The following is a 20,776-nucleotide window of genomic DNA, read 5'->3' as shown; positions in this document are numbered from 1 at the left end:
CTAAAACGCAACCCAATTTCTTTTTAAAATAATATGAATATTTCAATCCTTTTATCGATTACAACACTTACTTACTTCAGAGACAGAAACGAGAAAATGAAGAACTCTATCAACATATAAGAGCTTTTTATGATAAGAAGATTTATTTTTCCGCGATGCATTAAAAAATTGTATGTGTGCAATGGCCCTAAAATATAAAATTTTATACCTATTCTAACACCATTGTTTTAAAATAACAACTACGTGACCATAAAAATTCACAAATATATTTATATATATATATAAAAATACAAAATATAATCGCCCTTTAAACGGCGTACCCCGCAAGCCGTAACTTTCCATTAGTTTTTTTTTTATTCCGCTAAGGTTGTCATTTCAGAAAAGGTTAAAATTTTATTTACAATTTTGATCGAATTGTATCAATTTTATTTTTTGCTAAACGTTGTAATTCAGTTAATTTTAAGGCTAATCCCATATTACCTTGTATTTTCACTTTACCTTGGAAGAATGCCTTTTGTGGATTTATTTTTCCTAATATAAAATCAACAACATCTTCATCATTTATTATGAATGTGACATCGGTTTTTTCTGAAACATGAATAAAATAATATTTTTAATTAAGGTTTGAAATTATCCATCAAATCAAGATTTTACTCCGGAAGAAGAGAATTAATCCGAATTTTGAAATAACTTTATTTGGATGTTTTGGAATCCGTTCCATTATATATAAAGGGTCGTGCATAAGCGCATAAGTAACCTTATGATTTAATTAATGACTAAATTTTTTGTTTACGTTTATTTTTCTTATTTTCAGAATTAGCTTTGAAAAGCTTGGGAAATTTATGATGAAAAGGCTCAGTACAGGACAAAGAACCAAAGTTGTTCAATTTTATTAAGTCAGCATTAAATTATTCAGACAAAAAGATCATATAGAAATTTAACCGATTGGATCAGAGTTTTGGGCAACGTGGGATATTCAGCGATCTTCCGCGTGCTGAAAGACTCCGAAATTTCCACTAGACAACAGCAGGTTCTAAGCAGTTGGTGATGCCTAGGTGGCCTTTGCAAAGAATTTTACATATGTTACGCCATTTCCCATGTAAGATTCAATTGGTTCACAAGTTAAAACCAAATGGTGTACAAATACTCAATTCATGGACTAAGAGCCAGCGCTTGCCAGACATACGTTAAAGTATAAAAGCTGAAATTTTTTTTGCGTATTCTCACTGGTGTAGGGACCAATCTTTGGGGGCTACAAACCTTGACTAACGGTTCCTTCGGTAGGTAGCAGGTAATCAAGGGCGCAGTACCCGAGCTCTCTCACGTTAAAGTATAAAAGCTGAAATTCACACAGAGTGTTCAAATGACCATTTTAAGTCAATATTGAAAAAGACAGATCAATCCGAAGGGGCTAACACTCCCCCAGACGTGGTAGAAGGTCAAATGCAAAAATACACAATTATCTACATTTTCTTCCATGATTATGACGTTATTTCACTGCAAGAGTTATTTTATTATTTAAATGTGTTCAGTATCACGTACTGAATGTAAAAGCACAAAATCCTTACAAAAATAAGCGGGGGAAGTGCCTCCATTTTAAGGAAAACCGTTTTAGGCTATATCTCCATAACCGTGCGCTTTAGACCAAAAATGGTAATAACTTTTACTGTAGATAATTAAATTACCTACTTTTTTGTAAACTAATTTTTTTTGTATCACTAACCGTTTATGACTCATACAACTATGACGATTTACTTATTGAATATTTGACCGATATGTCTTCTAATGTTAGTTGGATGGATTGATATGTCTTTTTCAATATTGACTTAACGCGAGAGAGCTTAATACTTAATACTTTACCGTGAGAGAGCTCAGGTACTGCGCCCCTGATTACATGCTACCTACCGAAGGAACCGTTAGTCAAGGTTTGTAGCCCCCAAAGATTGGTCCCTACACCAGTGAGAATACGCAAAAAAAATTTCAGCTTTTATACTTTAACGTATGTCTGGCAGGCACTGGCTCTTACTCTATCAATATAGTCACCGTTTGCAATAATTGTGTCTCGAAAACAACGAGTTTTTTCACGTGAATAAACAAAATTGCAGAATATGGACTCAAAGTCCAAGAATAATTGTTGAAGATCAAATGCAGCCACTTTAATGTTCAATATGGGGTGGACTAACTTCAGACTGGATCATATTTTTTCCAAAACGACGAAAAAGTTAGGCGGTAATAAAAGTGCCACCGTAAATAAAAGTTAGACGGAAGCGGTTAATGTGAATGGCATTCCATACAGGACAATGATTGGAAATTTGTTTTGGTCAGAGGTAGAGAATTATCTAGAATTGTGGTTCCAACTTTCCAACAAGATGGAGCCACAGCTCGTTAAACTAGGCCTCTCTTGCTCGAAATTTTTGGCGATCGAATAATATCGCATTTTTCTGATTTTGGTTGCCGTGTTTGCCCGATTTAACATTTCCCGTTTTTTTATCATAATTTACAGCCATCCTACCTCCATTATATGTTTATTACTTGGCGGTGAACTGTCATTTTCTAATTTACGACATCTTAAAACATGGCTACATGCAAATATGGGTGAATTTCAACTTTTTGGCCTAGCATTACTAAATATACATCGAGACATTGCGATTGATGTTGAAGATATTATCATGTAATTCGCAAAAACGATAAACAGCAGATTATAATTTATCATTTTACATAATATAAAGTTTGAAATTTATATTATGTTTGATGTACAATTTCTGAGATACTTCTGACCCTCAAGAGGACAAGAAATAATTTTGTTAATTTTATGACAAAATATTATTTATCTAAAAAATCGTTGCTTGTCGAAGAGATAAGGTTGCTTCAGATCAAATTTTTGGAACAGAATCATCAAAAAAATGTATTAATTCAATAATCTCAATAGGATCGTTCTTACCCGGGGGTACAACGCGAACCCGGGTGTAAAGGTTTGGAGGCGCTAGACGTCTTATACATGTATACACACCTATGCAACAAATTTGTATGAGAAGTAGAGCAGTTTGATTTACAAAGACAAAAAACCATTCAGAAATTAACAAAACACGATTGAAACACGAAACTATTGAAATAGAAGTACCAATTTTGATTATTTAAAAGAAAATTTTTAAGGAATAAATCTGCTTAAAACTGTTCTTTGATCAATGATTTGGAGATGGTGATGTTATTTTTGGACAAATAGAGGTTATAGGCTTGGTGAAATTTTTGTTGTTGTTGATTTGTTCATTTGTCGTAAAATTTAAAAAAAAAATTGTCTTTTGTTCTCTTGGTTACTTGATAATAAATGATGTTTTAAAATACAAACCTTTTCCACCAAATGTAACCTTTCCTTTGCCAGTTTTTGCGTTGATAACCCAATAAGCCTCTTTACCTTCCTTATTCTTAACTTTAAATCCATAAATACCACGGAACTTTTCGATTAAGTTATCTTCATCTTCATTCATTAGCTGTTCGAATATTTTCATATATGGTGTTACAACAAAATCATCTGGACCGTAACTTCCAGAAGTTTGTCTTGTTGTTACTTGTCTGCGTCTATTACGACAATCAAAAAATTAAAATCAGGATGTATAAAAAAAAACACTTATGTAGGGTGTTTGGTTATTCGATGGCTATCGAGTAAATAGATGAATATCTCTGAAAATCAGACAAACCCTTGAAACTCGAGAATACGTTTTATTGGAAAAAAATGCTTCGCACAAAAATTGAGTTCATAAGCGCACATTTTACGCAGACATTAAATTCGACCTCGACTTTCAGCGTCAATAAAAATCTATCTCTCTCTCTGTCTCTCTGCTTCATAACTGATAATAGATAGAAGAAGAATACTTTAAATTAAAAAGTTGTGCTTTTATAAAAGGTCGAAATTTGTTACTTGAAGCATTTTTTTGCAAACTGAATAGTTTAGACGGATTCAATTTCTGTCTAAAAATATCTGCGCTGTGAATTTTTAATGCAAATTTTGGAAAAAATAAATTAATTTTGGGTACGACTTTGCAGGCAGTTTCTATCTTAAAGATGCAGTTTTCGAAAAAATGATTACAACAAAATATGTTATCTTCTAATTAAGGAATAACTTTCGAATTTAAAGTTTTCTATCATTTATCAGTTCTGAAGCAGAATGAACTTTTCATTGAACCTGAAAAGTTCGATCAGTTTTCAAAATTTTCTCAATAAAACTTATTTTTCGTATTTCAATATATCGGTGCATCCTAAATCTCGAAAACCTATTCAAATCAACATAGAATTATTTTCCCGCATACGCGGAAATTAAGTGAGGAATTTTTGAGAGCAAATTATGCTTACATTAATTTTTTTCTCTAAAGTTTTCAAGTTTTTCTCTAAAATTAACAGCGGATATTTATCAATTACAATTTTATCACTAAAGTTAATATTTAATATTTTTCTTAAGCAATTTTTCCACATAACTTTTTATTTTCAAAAATATTTATTCTTCTAAAAGAAAGAATTTTATTCACCTATTTAATTCATCTAATTCTATTCAACTAATTCTAGTAATATATTTCATCTTATATAATTATTCATTTAATTCTTGTTTAGAAGTAGCTGAAAGGGGCTATCTAATAACCTAACAATCTAAGCAAATCTTACTTTGAATATTCTGGAAAACCAAGTTTATATAATGCAACAACCACAGCTCCACCTAGACCAATATTATGTTGTAATGCTAATTGGACATTCGGTACTTGTCGTTTACCAGCTTCTCCTCTTAATTGCCAACAAAGTTCAGCACACTGGGCTAAACCTGTAAATTGTATAATGTGATAAATATAAATAAATCGATTTTTAATGTTGATAAATTATCTAAGTAACATAGCGATTAAGAATTATTCACTGCTGGACATATTTAGAGGAACATTTAAAAAAAAAAAAAAAACATTTTTCTCTGTATCAGAAAGTATGCTTGGAAAAAAACTACTGCCTATCTGTTATTGTTTTGAAGAAAATGGACAGCAAAGTTTTGTCTTAATTTGCGCTCTCGTGGCTCAACAGTTATGTTTAGGGAAAAATGGGTCCTATCAAGGCTCAATTGAACCTATTTTGCTCATTTACGATCTCAAACTCTATTTTTACGTCCTGAGCACACTATAAAAATTTCAACTTGATATCTCTTTACGTTTTTGAATTTACAAAAAACTTCTTTTTTTTTTTTTTTTTTTTTTTGTTTCTCTAAAGTCCAGCAGGGTATATTATTGAAAATAGGTATAAATTAACGAAGTAAAAAGGGAGCAATGTCAGCTTTACCAAGTTGTAGCTTTTGACTTGTAGAATATAAATTTTTATATGCACAAAATAAGAAAAAGTGTTTTCTCCCCGTTCTTCTGCAGTTTTTTTACCTCAGTCAGAGCATGAGAGAAGAGCGCGTAAAACAAACATACGATGTTTGTATGTGGAGGAATGTGGGGCACAGTAAAATAAAAAAGTGCTTTTGGGATTTTTAAAAACAAAATATTCATTCTGTTTAAAAACTCGCAATAAATTATTAAAAGTTAGTTTTTATACTATGATAATATGAAATATATCAAGGTATACTAAGTTTAGTCCCAAGTTTGTAAAATTTTAACAAAGTACGTCGTTTAAGACTAGCTGGGACCTTTTATCTTTGACCGTTCAATTATTATAAACAAATATGTGTCAAAAGTTAAACATTTCTTTCTGATTTTTTTCCTGCTCAACAGGAGGTGATATGGATATTTTATTTCGTTCGAAATGTTGTGTTTTGTTTATAGAATACACAGATTTTTTTAAAAATTAACTATTTGTATTTAAGGGATTTGCGACTTACTGGGACATTTTTTTAACTTCCCACTCCGAGTAAGCATAATATATTAAATATTTTAATTAGAATAATATATGAAATGATTGTATACCAGTTGCTCCTAATGGATGCCCCTTTGAAATTAAACCACCGCTAGGATTAATAACATATTTTCCACCATAAGTATTATTTCCACTGTCAATTAAAGCACCAGCTCCACCAGGTGGACACAAACCTAGAGCTTCGTATGTAATTAGTTCATTAGCTGAGAAACAATCGTGTAATTCCACAACTTGCACGTCTGTTGGTTGATATGGTACTTTACTAAATAGTTTATCAGTAGCGTATTTGGACATATCATAACCCACCTGCCAAAATCAGCAAATAAAAATACAAATTAGCAAATAGGATATCAAATTTTAGGGTCAAATTCCTTGTGAAAATGAAAATTATTAAAAATGGCATTTGAAATTATTTTGAAACTTATGGAGCAAAAATTTTTCTACAATATATTAATGTTCTTGTCATTTTTTTAAAATCATAAATCGTTTATTAGTGCAATAAAATCATTTAAGAAATCATAATAATAATAATAGCACAGTTGTTTATTTGGTTGTCCAACTTCGTACCAAAAAATTTACTACTCAGGGGGAGGGGGCTAAACCATCCTTTAGGTGTTAAAAAATCAGTTTTTTGCAAATTACAAAAAACAATGGAACCAATAAAAACAAATTTAAATAAGTTGTAGCTGCAAAAATTTTGCACATTTATGTCTCTATTCAACTTTCTAGCTCCAAATTGACCAAGACATGAAAGATGTAAGTAAAGTTTGTATAAATCAGATTTTGATCCGTTCAAAAATGTCGAATTATACTATTTTTGATATAAAATCGACTGCACAAAATTAAAATAAGAGGATTTCGGTCATGATTGATAGGTAAAAATATGCACGATCTTAAAATTGGCATATTTCGGTCAATTTTGAAGCTAGAAAGTCGAATAAAACATTAAAATATGCACAATTTCTTTCATTTTAATTTGTTGTACAACTTTTATTTTAATTTGTTGTTAAACTTCTCCAAAAAGAGGTTTAAGCAACCCCCTCCCCTCCCCGGGAGTAGTCGACTTTTTTTCAGTACGAAGTTGTTACAACCTAACAACCAACTATTGATAAATGGTAAGTAATAAGGTGGTCTAAATTGTCTAAATTGGAACTCCTGAAAAAGCGGTCCACTCCCTGTTGAATAGTACAAATTTGATTTATCTATTTATCTACCAGTTGGATTTATCTGATTTGAATTTGAATATTTTTATTGGCCTTAAAAAATGGTAAGTACAAGTATTGCCATCTGGTAGTCAAAATTGTAACTACTGAATTCGGGTCTTCTTCTGAAATAGTAAGTGAGACTTTAAAATATGAGACTTTAAAATATTTAATTTAATTACTGAATTAACTGAAAATGAGCATAATCTGCATAAATTATTTTTCACATAACTCCTTAAAAAAATTTACATTAAATCAAAAACGGTTTGGTGACAAATAAATATATAACAAGAACAGAAATAGAGAAATTTATGCTATACAATTTTGTAAATAGCTTCAAAAACGATTTGGCAAAAAAGAAACGAAATATTAACAAAAATCAAACTTCACGACGTTTAAGCTTGAATGTCTCAAGATGCTTATACGTGATTGTAGTTTTAAACCAGTGTTAAAAATGATTGAAAAAATGTTTATACAAGAGATTTTCACAAGGAATTCTTATATCATAGCATTAAGAATTAAGATAAGCTCACTCACAATTTTCATATGACTTCTTTCCGTGAACGTTGATGGTAAATCTGTGGTCATTTCCATACCAACAATTTCCACAGCTTGACTTTCCAAACCGTGTCGTCGTACAAAATCTTCAGATGCAAGAATTGCAGCAGCTCCTCCATCACTTGTAGGACAGCATTGTAATTTTGTTAATGGTCCATAAACTTTTGGAGAATTTTGAATTTGTTCTAAGGTATATTCATCACGAAATTGTGAGTATCTAACAACCAAAACAATGGAATAAATTTTTAGTATAAGAGTGAGAATTAATTAAAAAAACTTACGGATTATTTACGGAATGTTTGTGGTTTTTGTAAGCAATTTTTGCAAAATGTTCTGGTTTCGTGCCGTATTTTTGCATATGTTCAATACCTGCATTTCCAAACATTTGAGCAGTTGGTGGACTTGCATCAAAATCAGCAAGTTCAGCCATGAGAGAAATGTGTTTATCCATTGGATTTGTACGGTCCATAAACTATAAAATATATGTGAATTAAAAATCGGAACACATTTGCGAAAAATAATAAGTTTACAAGACGTTTGCATATCATTGGAAAAAAGTTATCTCTGAAATAATAGCAATCCTAATCAATTTCTTAAATGTGACCGTCGTAAACATTTTTGTCGTCGTAAACAATGTGAAGGTCGTGCGTATCCTTCGGAAAGGAAAAACTCCTTTTCTGTATTTTTACAACGAAAGGAACCTATTTTTAAAAAAAAAAAAAAAAAAAAAAAAGGGTGTCAAATTTAAATTCACAGTCTTGTTAGACTGTCCTCTCCTTTTGAGTCCAACTTGGTTATTGTGTATTACTCTTGCAATGTTAAACGGCGGCTACTATGTATTACTTTTGCAATATATTAGTTTTTATGGAAATTGAAATTATACACTGGAAGTGTAATTTTTTCGCCAAAAAATATAAGAAATTTGTTGAAATTTTTATCCAGGTATCTCTAATCCTGGTACCGAATAAAAATAATATATATTTACTTTTGCTCCTAAAGAACCTCGTTCCATTTTTTCAAAGCCGACAGCAAGGACACAATCACTTTGACCACCTTCAACTAATTGCTTGGCTAAAAAAAGTGCTGAAGATCCAGTAGCACAGTTATTATTTACATTGAATATTGGTATTCCAGTCATTCCAACTTCATAAAGTGCTCTTTGGCCGCATGTTGAATCACCTGTAAAATTCATTCAAAAATTAAAGCGATCAAATATGCATTTGGTCTCCTAATGAGAGTAACATATAATCACATACAAGGTGGACCATTTTAATCTATTATGGCTAATAAATCGTTCTTTAGTTAACCAATCAAAAAATAACTTCAACAAAAGTTGCAGTGTTTGATGGGGGACATCATGTTCTGACATTAGATTTGACCTAGTTCTTCTTTAATAGCCAATTTAGATCCTAAACGGTAAGAGATAGAATAACACTTTAAATTAGAAAGTTTATCCTCGTTCTCCGGGTTGCTTTAATAGTCAATTTAGATCTTAAAAGGTAAGAGATATAATGACACTTTAAATAAGAAAGTTGATACTGATAAAAAAGTAATATTTTTTTATTTAAAACATTTTTTCGAAAATCGTTAGCTTTCGGAGAAAATTTGATTTATAAATATGTCGTATTGCATTTAATCGAAAGAAATAGGCTAGCTTTAGAAAAAAAATTTAGACAAATATCATCAAAGACAATAAGGATCATTTGTCTGTGTTAATTACTTTTATACCCTATTAATTAATGTTTATAAATCTCATAAATATTTCTTGTACCCAGAGACCTCTCAGGAAAAAGATCCATTGAAAAGTGAATACTTCGAGCTTCCTCGAAGACAAATATATACTTTTTTATTCAGGCATTAGGATTATATTTAGTTTTAACTTACCATAAACATATCCAACAGCAGCTTGTTGTATTTGACCATGGCTGATACGAGCATCTTGAAGAGCTTTGGTAACTGCTTCAACTGCCATTTGAGGATAGTCGAAATCTTCTCGGCGACCAGGTTTCTCAAACTGAAAAAATTAGAAAGACACTTAGCTGCGATAATTTAATAAGAACATAGGAAAATAATATAGAATATAGGATAGTTTTGGCATATGCTTGAAACTTGATATATATATTTAATCAAGGAAAATGCTTCTTATACCGGCATTGAATTCGATTTAAACTTTTAAGTTCAATTAAAACCTCACTCCGATTCATAACTGACAAACATTAGATGAACGCTTTAAATCAGAAAGTTGTTCTTTATAAATACGCAAAAAATTTTTTTTATAACAGAATAATTTAGACAGTAATTGATAGCAGAAATCTAGTTTTTTGTGCGTTTGTTCATTCAATTTGAACAAAAATCGCCTTTATAGAAAAACAAACCACTTTTATTGGATTTATTGGAAAATTTTTTTGAAGGATGCTTAGATTTTGTAGAATCAAGTATACGAAATAACAATTTTCATACGAAAAAACAATTTTGAGTATTTCTGTTTTTGAATAAACTGTACGGTTTGCGAAAAATGTTTCGAACAACTTTTCACTCTTTTAATCAATAACAACTTTCTAATTTAAAGTGTTTATCTATTAATTATCAGCTATGGAGTAGAGTGAGCTTTCATTGAGATTGATGAAAATGTGCGCCTACACACTTAAAATTTTTCGTTTGAAGCATTTTTATCGATAAAAGTTATTTTTCGAGTTTCAAGAATATTTCAACTTATTAAAGCACCCTCCCAGTATAAGGAATAATTGGCGAAGTTATTGATTCCCTCTAGAATTTATCTGTTTATACATACTTAAACTTATATCTCCGTAAGAGCTCATTATGCTAAATCCACACCACAGAAACAGTGTTTTTTGAAAAACTAAAGAAATTTTTGTATCTATTAGCTATACCCGGCTACGCTTTGGTTCAGTCTAGTGAAAGGGAAAACAATAGAGAAATCACGTGTTTCTAACAGCCGTCCGCTTTCCTGTACATTTCAAACCTTATAAACGAATACCCCATAAAATATTACAATTCAAACTTTATAAAAATAATACCACCAATCCTTTCTCTCTTTTAGATTTCAAAAGTACTTAGTTCGTTTACTTCCAATAAACAAAAACAGAATTAAAATCACTTAAATCACTGCAGATGATCCAAGGTTGAATTTGATTTTGTTATAAAAAACTTTTTACAACCTTATTCTTTCATTTCCGGTTGGCCGGCCGGCCGTCCGTTGTCAGAATAACTTAAAAACGAAAAGCGATATCAAGCTGAAATTTTCATAGCTTGAAGTGAGTTTTTGTTCATAAATGAGCAATATTGATCATCTTGTTAACTGTTAGAGATAGATCAAAATATTTCAATGTAAAAAATGTTCCTTTTAAAAAAAAAACAACTTTTGTTTAAAACATTTTTTCGTAAACATCACTGTTTACCCATGAGGGAGGAACTTAGGTTTTATATAGTATGTACCTATTGTATCAAGTATATATTTATTGTATGTATGTATGTGTTTGTTTATGGCATATAATATGTTCGCTGATGAACAAACGATTGTCAAATAAACAATGTCTATAGATAATATTTCAAAAATTAACTCAGTCAACTGTTTGTTTTCACTTGTTAAATAAATTAGAAAACTTTGGTATAAAAGGCCTTACATGTTCGTGAGTTATGTCTTATTTAGACAATAGAAAAATAATAACAGATGTTGAAGATATAAAATCAAGTCTACTCTGTGTCAAAGTTGGAGTTCTACAGGGATCAAATTTTGGATATTAATTTTCTTGACATACATAAATGACCTTCCGTCCTATATTCTGCATGGGAAATTATCGCTGTATGCAAATGACACCTATGTGATATTAACTTCCGATAATTTACATAGTTTAATTAATGAAATGAATATTGTAATTGAAAAATTTGCTGATTGGTGCAGAAATAATGACTTTTTTAATTTTTAATGTTTTAAACTTAAAAAATATATATTTAAATTTTATATGTAAAGAAATATAAAAAATATATTTGTGCTATTCATTTAGAAATCTTCCGATATACAGAGTGGGTCTTGTTAATCTATAATGGCTAATAGGTCGTTTTGTAGCTAACCAATAAAAAAAATTTAGCATTTAACCGAAAGAAAAAATGCTAACTACGGAAAAATGCTTAAGCCAAAAGTTGTCAAGGGCAATAGAGGACATTCGATTGTGTCCATTATATTGACCTACTATTATCGATAAATTTAAGCGTAGTTGTTTTCGATTAAATACAAAAATACATACTTTTAACTTTTTAGTCGCATTTCCTTAGATAGCTAACGTTTTCGAAAAAAATATCCTAAATAAAAGTTGATCGACTTTCTAATTTAAAGTGTTATTCTATCTTTTAGAATCAAAGTTGGCTATTAAAGCAACCCGAAGAACTAGGTCCAATCTGATGTCAGAACATGTTATCTCTCATCAAACTCTATTTTGGTGTGAGTTATTCTTTTATTGGTTAACTACAAAACGATATAATTATATATCTATTAGCCATAATATATTAAAATAACTCTGTATATCACATCATACATTTAACGAAAGTGTACTAAAAATAATAAAAGGAATTGTTAGTCCATGTAAATGGGAATTGCGATACCAATAAATTGGCGATAAAGATTAAAATTACCGGCACTGACTTTAAACTTGAGAATTAATATCGCCAGTTTCGACAATCTTATTTTCTCTAGCCTGTTTTTCTGTCGGTCCGCGAGATCTACCTTATTCCATGATTTACCTCTCATTTTAAAGCTTATCCGGCTAATGAAGAAAAATAATCCCACAGTCTAAAAATGAGATTACGGAATTCCTCACAAGTGGACTAGAAATGCCGGCAATTTTACTTAAAAATATGTATTTATTCAAGCAATCTGTTGCTAATGGATTTTTTTATTATGAAAAATGAAAAATTTATTTTTCATTGTTTGTAAAAGAGTAATATTTGAGAAAATTGATTATAAGACAGACTTTATTTAATATAAGATTGTGTTAAATCAACAATTTAAAAAAAAATCTCGATAAAAATGAGCCAATCTCCATTTATTATGAAATCAGTAAAATTTTATTATGGAAAATAAATACCGTGGACTATAAAACCACAGTTACGTTATTTCTTAACAATGAATAATTATTGATAAATACTCTTATCAAATTGAATTAACTTTGTTTTTATTGCAGATTATAAAAAGAATTTCGCGAAAAAGAGCAATCACTGATCAGATTATTTATATTATTTTGTTTTCACCTGAGCGCCTCAAACTTGCACAATTTTCGTTGCCGAAAATAGCACCGCCTCACGGTAAAAACAATGTCTCTATTTCCCATTATATAGGGGCCGTTTAGGTTATGCAGGTTTATTTTTACCAAAAATTTTTGGTATTTTTTTTCTATATTGATTTATCGGAAATGGACTTCAATTATGGAAACAAACAATTATCTGGGTTAATTGTTGAAATACTCCATATAGAAAGTGTTGAATGCCCATGCTTTAAGAAAAAATTCAAAATTTAAAAGTAAGGAAAATGTTTTAAATCTGTAACGGTTTACAAAATGGGTTATATGGACCCGAGACCTTGACATATGTTGCACGCTATTAAAATTTCAGCTCGATATCATTTTTCGTTTTTGAGTGATTTTCGTGATTGACAGGGAGACAGGTAGACAACCGGAAACAGCTTAATTAGATGATTTTATGCACACCTATATCAAAATTTTATTCGTAGCATCAATATTTTTAAGCGTTATCAACTTGGAAGTAAACTTAGAATATATTTTCAGAAGACACTTTCATATTTTCGTTATTTATAGAAATATTAATTTAAAATTTTGCACATCACTGTGTACTCGTGAGGGCGCAAATTATATAGAATGTATCACATGGGAATATCACTTATGTGTCTATGATATGTATGTATGTGTGGCTGTCTAAGAGTGACTATTTTTCTTTATTTACATAACGTAAAAAAACAAACGATTGTATAATCAACACTTTCTATGCATGGTATTTCAACAATTAACTCAGTCAATTGTTTGTTTTCACTTGTTTAAGTTATAATTTTAAGATTAATTTAATGGCTACGTTTACAAATAGAAGAATATCCCATCTTCACTTTATTTACGGATATTGTGACGCAAAAGCAAAAGCATCAGTGCGAGAATATCAGCGAACGTTTTTTAATCGAAGAATTTCTAATAAACAAATGTTCTTAAATGTGCATTGTCAATTGGCAGAAAAAGATAATTTTCTTAAAGCTAATGCAGAACGTTCCGTATACCAAGATTTTTCTGATGAAGAAGCCATCATGGTCGAAAATATTTCCTAGTTATCCCAGAGAAATAAGACAATAAAAAAGTTGATCTGCTTAAAAAATCGAAGTGAAGTTTTATCGGCGAGATTATCTTTATTAGGATGCAAGAAATGACCTATGAAAAGATCATTGCAAAATAATGTGCGCAAAAAAAATATTCAGGTCAAGGTCAAAGGTCGCGAAAATAGATTTTTTTCAAATATCTCGTAAACTATTAAGAATCCCTATAAAATCTTTATTTACCGGGGCTAAATAGTGTGCACACAAAAATTTTTAATTAATCAAACATTAAACTACTTTACTGAAAAATATCTTTCTTTATTGTTTAAATTCAATAGTACCCATAACTCCTTAACTAGTGGGTTTTGGACAAAAGTATGGAAGTCATTTTCGAATTAAATTGTCCAAAGAATAGGTTCTTAAGCTATGTTCATCGAGTCACAGAATACCCTGTATAAATAAACGGTTTTGTTTTTTTAATTATTCAAGTTACAGTTAAGCCAACTAATTATATTACTTAGTAAATAGGTTATGTAAGTGACAAGACAATATCACATTATTTTTGTTTATAAAATTTAAAGATAACATATATACAGAGTGTTTTCTAAGTAAGTACCAAAAATACAACAGCATATTCATGAGTCAATTTTATGAAAAACAGGAAACAGGCTGGTACTTATTTTATAAAATCTGTGATATCAATCTAAATATTTTTGTGGAAATTGGTACATGTGTTCTGACGACTTCTGGGTGTTGATTCCAAGGCGGTCTCTAGCAGTGAAAATAAGAATAGGGGTCTATGAGATACAAAGATGTCTACGGTTGCAAAAATAAGAATAGGGAAATCTAGGAGCAAAATCATTCTACAAGAATAAAGGCGGCGTGTTAGTGTGTCCCAAGGAACGAGGGTTTAAAGAAAAAAATTGTGATGAACTACTTATTGATTAGAAACAAGTGAAAACAAACAATTGACTGAGTTAATTGTTGAAATACCATGCATAGTCAGTGTTGATTTTTTTATCACATTACACATACAAACATGTGACACATACATAACTGATAATCAAGTATAGTCCATATTATAAAATTTCCGCCTAATTGGCGCCCTCACGGGTTAACAGTGATGTTTACGAAAAAATGTTTCATAAAAAAGTTGTTTATTTTTTTACAAGGAACATTTTTTACATTTAAACTTTTGTTCTATGTCTAACGGTTTACAAGATGGGTCCTACGGACCCAAGACCCAATTGACCTATGATGCTCATTTACGAACTCGACCTCACTTTTTACGCCCTGAGTACGCTGTAAAAATTTCAGCTCGATATCATTTTTCGTTTTTGAGTTATCGTGTCCACAGACGGACGGACGGACAACCGGAAATGGCCTAATTAGGTGATTTTATGAACATTTATGACAAAATTTTTTTCCTAGCATCATTATTTTTAAGCGTTACAAACTTGGGACTAAACTTAATATACTATGTATATTTCATATATACATGGTATAAAAAGAAGAAAGGACGCGGACAAGTTTTTTAAAGAGCGGCCCATAAACAAGAAAAGTGGTAGATTCCCGATTACAAACAAAAAGAAAACGTCGACTGAAACAATTTGTTACCGGCCCCGCGCTGTCTTAACTCAGCATGACATTGCGCAGGATCTATCTAAATCATGAAAAATTGGCTACGAGACAAAAAGTTTGACGGCCCACTGATCTGGAAGTAAGAATGCATCAGGTGTGTATGCATCTGGAGTCATTTTTCGGTAACCACCACCTTCCAAAATAGTTTTTCGACAAGCGATATCAATGATAGTTTGCGTACCTATGGTCATATGAACTTTTAGTCATAAAATTGGTTTAAAGAATGTCGATACCAAAAAAATTTGAAATTTTATTTATCAATTAATCATCCTTTTAAACGTCCTTTGTGAAAAATTCATATCGATTCTCTGAATGGTTTAGGAGAAATTAACTACCAAAGTCAGTGTTTGTACCAAACAAAAATTTGCATTCTAAGAGTTAAATAAATTTAGCTCTTTTAATTACCCTTGAATATATTATAAATATTATATAACATTTGAACTAAATAAAAATTCATATATAAAAATATATTTAACTTATATAAATAATTTATTTAACTTATAAAAATAAGTTAAATAAATTTAACTCTTTTAATTACACTTGAATATATTATAAATATTCATCAAATATTTAATTATAATTCATGTTAAATGAAAATATATCATTTTAACTAAATAAAAATTCATATATTTTTATTATAAGTTAAACAAATTTAACTTTTTTAATTACCCTTGAATATATTATAAATATAAATAAATTCAATTATTAATATAAAATATTCAAACAATAATTTATTTCGTTGAACAACCGGTGTCAAAAAACGGGGTAACGATACCGAACTGCGTTCTGTTTTAACCAGTATAAATTTGTAACCTGAATAGATATCATATCTTACAGTGGTGTCAGTGTATATCGCAACCATACCCCTTGGTATGATTATGAAGCTTAAAACTTGAAGCATATTATTGACAAAAATTTTTTATGTCAATAGTAACATTTTTAAAAGCCTACATATGACTACAAAACCAACATTGATTAAACAAATTTTATTACGACTTCTTCACATAACCCCATGTGTAAAAAGAGTTGTTTATAATAATTAATTTATCAAAAACGGTACAGAGAATCGACTTGAAATTTTTACAGAAGGCGTATTAAATACTCATTATTTGACATACAAACTTCAGTTTTTTGCTAACACTTTCGTTTTGGTATCGAAACGCCTTAAGAAAATGCTCTTAATTTTTTTTGTAGGTATCTCTGCGTGACAAAATCAGCAAAAGTTGATTATTCATATTTATTAAATCAGTAAAAGTTCTAAGGTTTTGTTGATAGGTATATCACATGTATATTACCAAATGGATATGACATGTATATGTTACAGTTAAAGTATCAACTTAGTTAATGTATACATCCACTAGCTAACGTATACGTTAACTAAAAGACTCAGAGAAAAGATACACAAATAAATTATGACATGTATATGTTACAGTTAAAGTATCAACTTAGTTAATGTATACATTTACTAGCTAACGTATGCATTAACTAAAAGATTCAGAGAAAAGATACACAAATAAATTAACTAGTTAGTTAGTTTTAGTTAACATAAACTAGTTAGTGTATACACCTCCTATACACTAGTTAGTGTATGCAAGTAGTTTAGTTAAAGCATTTTGTTAATAATTTAATAGTATTCTACCTAAACCTTTGATTCTACTGTGACGGCATTTAACCTCACATTCTATATTTTAATAATTGTTTTGGATCAATGTAACTATCACATCTTATAAGTTATTTTTTTATTATTTTAAAATTAGTTTTTGCCCAGAAAAGTTAATTTCTGAAGAGGTTCCTTAAGGTGAGCTATCCTTACGCTCAATTGCCAAGAATCAGGGATCTGGACAAGGCTTTAAAAAATGAAATAGCAAAAAAAAAAACAGCAATAATTCTAAATGCCATTCTAGTATGCCATACTGTATTACAAAACAATACCTATTATGTAAAATAATGTAAATTTTGTGTTTGAACATGTGTCTTAAACATCTTAACTTTTACTAATATTAATCAGTGAGAGTATACACTCACCAGTCAATGAATACAACTAGATAAAGCATGCACTAAATAAATAATTTATACTTTCACTAGAACAGCTAGTGGAAGCATACATTAACTAGACATAGTATGCACCGACTGAAATGTATACTTTACCTGTAACATATATATCACATGTATATCACCAAATTTATTTTAGAGAAAAAAGTATGGCACCCTTTTTTACATTTGCTCAGTGCAGATTTTGTGCCACAGAGTGTACATACTTAGGAAACGACCTGTATAATAGATAATATTTTACAGCTTATTATTACAAGTAAACAAGTAATCTATAAATAGTATTTTAAAAAAAATTGTTTTTATACTACAAATATTGCTTATCTAATTATATCGTATATCAAGGGTTCATTCATTGTATTAATTATTTTATGCAAGTAATAATTACATAAAACAAAAAAAACATAAGTAATTTAATTTGAATACAAATCAAAGAGCTAACTATTTATTATTTAAATTAGACAGAAATACACATCTAAAATACACTTTTATTACTTCAAAAATTGTGAAATACACTTTTATTACCTCAAAAAGTGGAGGTCCAAAAGGTTAAGGTCGATCATACTTAATACATCAAATTCATTCAATCAATAAAAAAACAAGTAAAACCAACAATTGACTGAGTGAATTGTTGAATACCCTGTATAGAAAATGTTTAATGTTCAGTACTTGCATTATTATTTTTTGAAATTTTTTAGTTTAAAAGCCGACACAATTATGGCGGCCATTTATATGGTTTTCAAATTTTTTTCTAGATTTTTTTTCATTTTTGAAGAATGTTTCACAAGATAACTAGTTGAAGCTATTCTGCAAATTTTCAATTCTTTCTCTTTTATAGTTTTGGAAAAAGGGATACTAAAATTTGGTCCTTATTTTTGTCCTTGTTTGTCCCTATGACTAAAGAGTGATGTTCACAAAACAATGTTTCAAACAAAAGTTGTTTATTTTTTTATTAGAAACATTTTTTACATTTAAACTTTTCTTTTATCTTTAACGGTTTACAAGATGGGTCCTACGGATTCAAAACGCAATTGACCTGTTTACTAATTTACGAACTCAAACTCACTTTTTACGTCCTGAGTACGCTATAAAAATTTCAGCTTGTAATCTCTTTCCGTCCTTGACCAAAATTTGCATCCAATTTTCAATATTTCTAAGCGTTACAAACTCGGGACTAAAATTAGTATATACCTATATTTCATATTTATAGGCATCAAAATTAGAACCCTCAGATTTAAGATTTCCTTTAGTGATTCAATTCTTAATCAATGGTGGCCATTGTTTTTCTAAAATGATTTTCCCTGATTTTTCAGTTGAATGATTCAAAATTTCCTAAGCAAATTATTACTTTTAAATTGCTTTGAAAGCAAGTGGAACGAAAATGTTACAAACTAACGAGCAGATATGAGAGATATTCACCATAATACTAAATATGGCTCAAGATAATACGATCACATGCGTCTTTTTTATTAATTTGAATAGACAAAAAAATTATAAAAATTCTGCTAGAACTTTGTTACGAAAATAATCAAATTTGCTGACTTTTCCAATTTTTTCAATCATCATGTAGTAGAAATCACAAAAATTTTATTAATATATTTATGGGAGCAAAAATATAAAATGTAAATGAAAGTTTTATAACCAAAAGTAAGAGTCATAAAAATTAACTTGGTACCTACTTAAAACTTTCTCTTACATTAGTTTTAACTAATAGTAATCGTATAAATACACTGTGCAAAATGGAATATTTTCAATGAAAAAAAAAAAGAATACAAAGGTCTTCTAGTATTTATAATAAGAAGCAAACAAGAGATATTCTTTTTATGTGTTCTTGAATTTTAATCATCATTCATATTTCGAAATATGTATATGCAAAAATTAAGAAATATTATATTTAGCTGATAAATATTAATCTTAGTATTGGCCAATATATAAATTAATTTTTCATGTTTTAAAATTAAAGATTAAAAAAATAATTCCCGGTTTTTAAAAAATTACAAACAATTAATAGGTTGCAGATGAAGGCTAGAAAATAATTTGGAAAAACAATTCTTAATAGCATGATGAAGTAAAACTTACTTTGGTCATTCCAACTCCAATAACATAAACTTTTCGACCCATTTTTTAAAAATAAATATAATATTTTTATAAAAATAAAAAAAAAAAAACAACGAAATATATATTAATCTGAACTTAAATGAAAACGGTGTTCCACCTCTATTTATTACGCTAGTTACTCCACAAACTGAATGTTTATACTTTATATTATTATGTGCAACTTATTTTGTACAAAGAAGTGGCAAGTGACAAAGTTCATTTCTGTCAGATCACATATGTGACGTTTGCATGTTTCACTTGAATAAAGTGTGCGTTCACTAACTCACAATGATGACCAACTCAGTTCAGCTAGACTTAACATTTTATAACACATTATAAAATGGCGTTTGCTCATTCGGAAATTGTCACCCTCATACATTATATATCTCTTACTTACTACAGAAAAAATATATAACAGTTGATAAATTAACAGAATATGCGGACGCTTATTTATAATGCACATTTTCTGATTTACAACGCCATTCTGTTGATCACGTATTAACATATGCAATCAAAATAGACATCATATGACATGAAAACTAGTTTTTCCAATCTCCCAAAATCACTTTGCAAAATTGCGCAAACTCCTTGGCCACACCTAGAGGATATTTCCTATCTAAGAGACGAAAGCGAAAGCGATTCTGTAGTAATAAACTTCAAAATTGTTTTGGTGTGCATCGAATCACCTAAAAATCTGGGCAAACATAACAAACTCATTGTTGGCTAGGTACCCGAATACTCAGAAATCGATGGTAACAAAGAGGCTGGGAAATTAGCCAAAATGGATACATTTACTCCGTTAAACGGCCCAGAACCATTTCTCGGGACACCAAAAAGCACAAATAAAACTAAATTAAAAAAACGGACATTACACGAGTACCATCCAACCAACCGCTCTTGGGCAAAAAAAAACCATGACCAAGCCCATGCAAATGCTCTTATAAAGGACACTTCATGAAAAAAATTTCCAGAGGGTTTGCAATTGGTGAAAAATGAGTTGAAAATACTTACTAGCCAT

The 20,776-nt window shown here is 29.8% G+C and overlaps 1 protein-coding gene across 2 annotated transcripts; it reads right to left on the bottom strand.

The window, feature by feature from the left end:
* Nucleotides 1–229: 229 nt before the first annotated feature.
* On the bottom strand, nucleotides 230–19,913 carry LOC123300145 (sterol carrier protein 2). 2 transcript variants are annotated; one of them, XM_044882639.1, is made up of 9 exons: nucleotides 19,741–19,913; nucleotides 9,528–9,657; nucleotides 8,629–8,822; nucleotides 7,925–8,115; nucleotides 7,623–7,860; nucleotides 5,934–6,189; nucleotides 4,654–4,807; nucleotides 3,347–3,570; nucleotides 230–588 (listed from the first exon to the last, which is right to left on the bottom strand). In XM_044882639.1, the coding sequence occupies exons 1-9, from the start codon at nucleotides 19,780–19,782 to the stop codon at nucleotides 398–400; spliced, it is 1,620 nt and encodes a 539-aa protein (XP_044738574.1). In that variant the 5' UTR covers nucleotides 19,783–19,913; the 3' UTR covers nucleotides 230–397. The 2 variants fall into 2 exon arrangements, with proteins under 2 accessions (XP_044738574.1, XP_044738573.1); XM_044882638.1 differs by having other exon boundaries at nucleotides 231–588; nucleotides 3,347–3,576; nucleotides 19,741–19,912.
* Nucleotides 19,914–20,776: the final 863 nt, after the last annotated feature.

Source organism: Chrysoperla carnea, chromosome 5, assembly GCF_905475395.1.
Source record: "Chrysoperla carnea chromosome 5, inChrCarn1.1, whole genome shotgun sequence".
In the NCBI taxonomy this organism is placed as follows: Eukaryota; Metazoa; Arthropoda; class Insecta; order Neuroptera; family Chrysopidae; genus Chrysoperla; species Chrysoperla carnea.
Note: the sequence above shows the minus strand (reverse complement) of the source record. Positions and strands in the feature narration are given on the sequence as shown.

Excerpts from the sequence above, each read along its gene's own strand:
- LOC123300145 (XM_044882638.1), bottom strand. The coding sequence starts at position 19,782 with ATGGGTCGAAAAGTTTATGTTATTGGAGTTGGAATGACCAAA. Across the intron at positions 8,823-9,527 it reads TGCTGTTGGATATGTTTATG|GTGATTCAACATGCGGCCAA; the intron begins GTAAGTTAAAAC and ends TGAATTTTACAG. Across the intron at positions 589-3,346 it reads GGTTACATTTGGTGGAAAAG|AAAAAACCGATGTCACATTC; the intron begins GTTTGTATTTTA and ends TTCATGTTTCAG.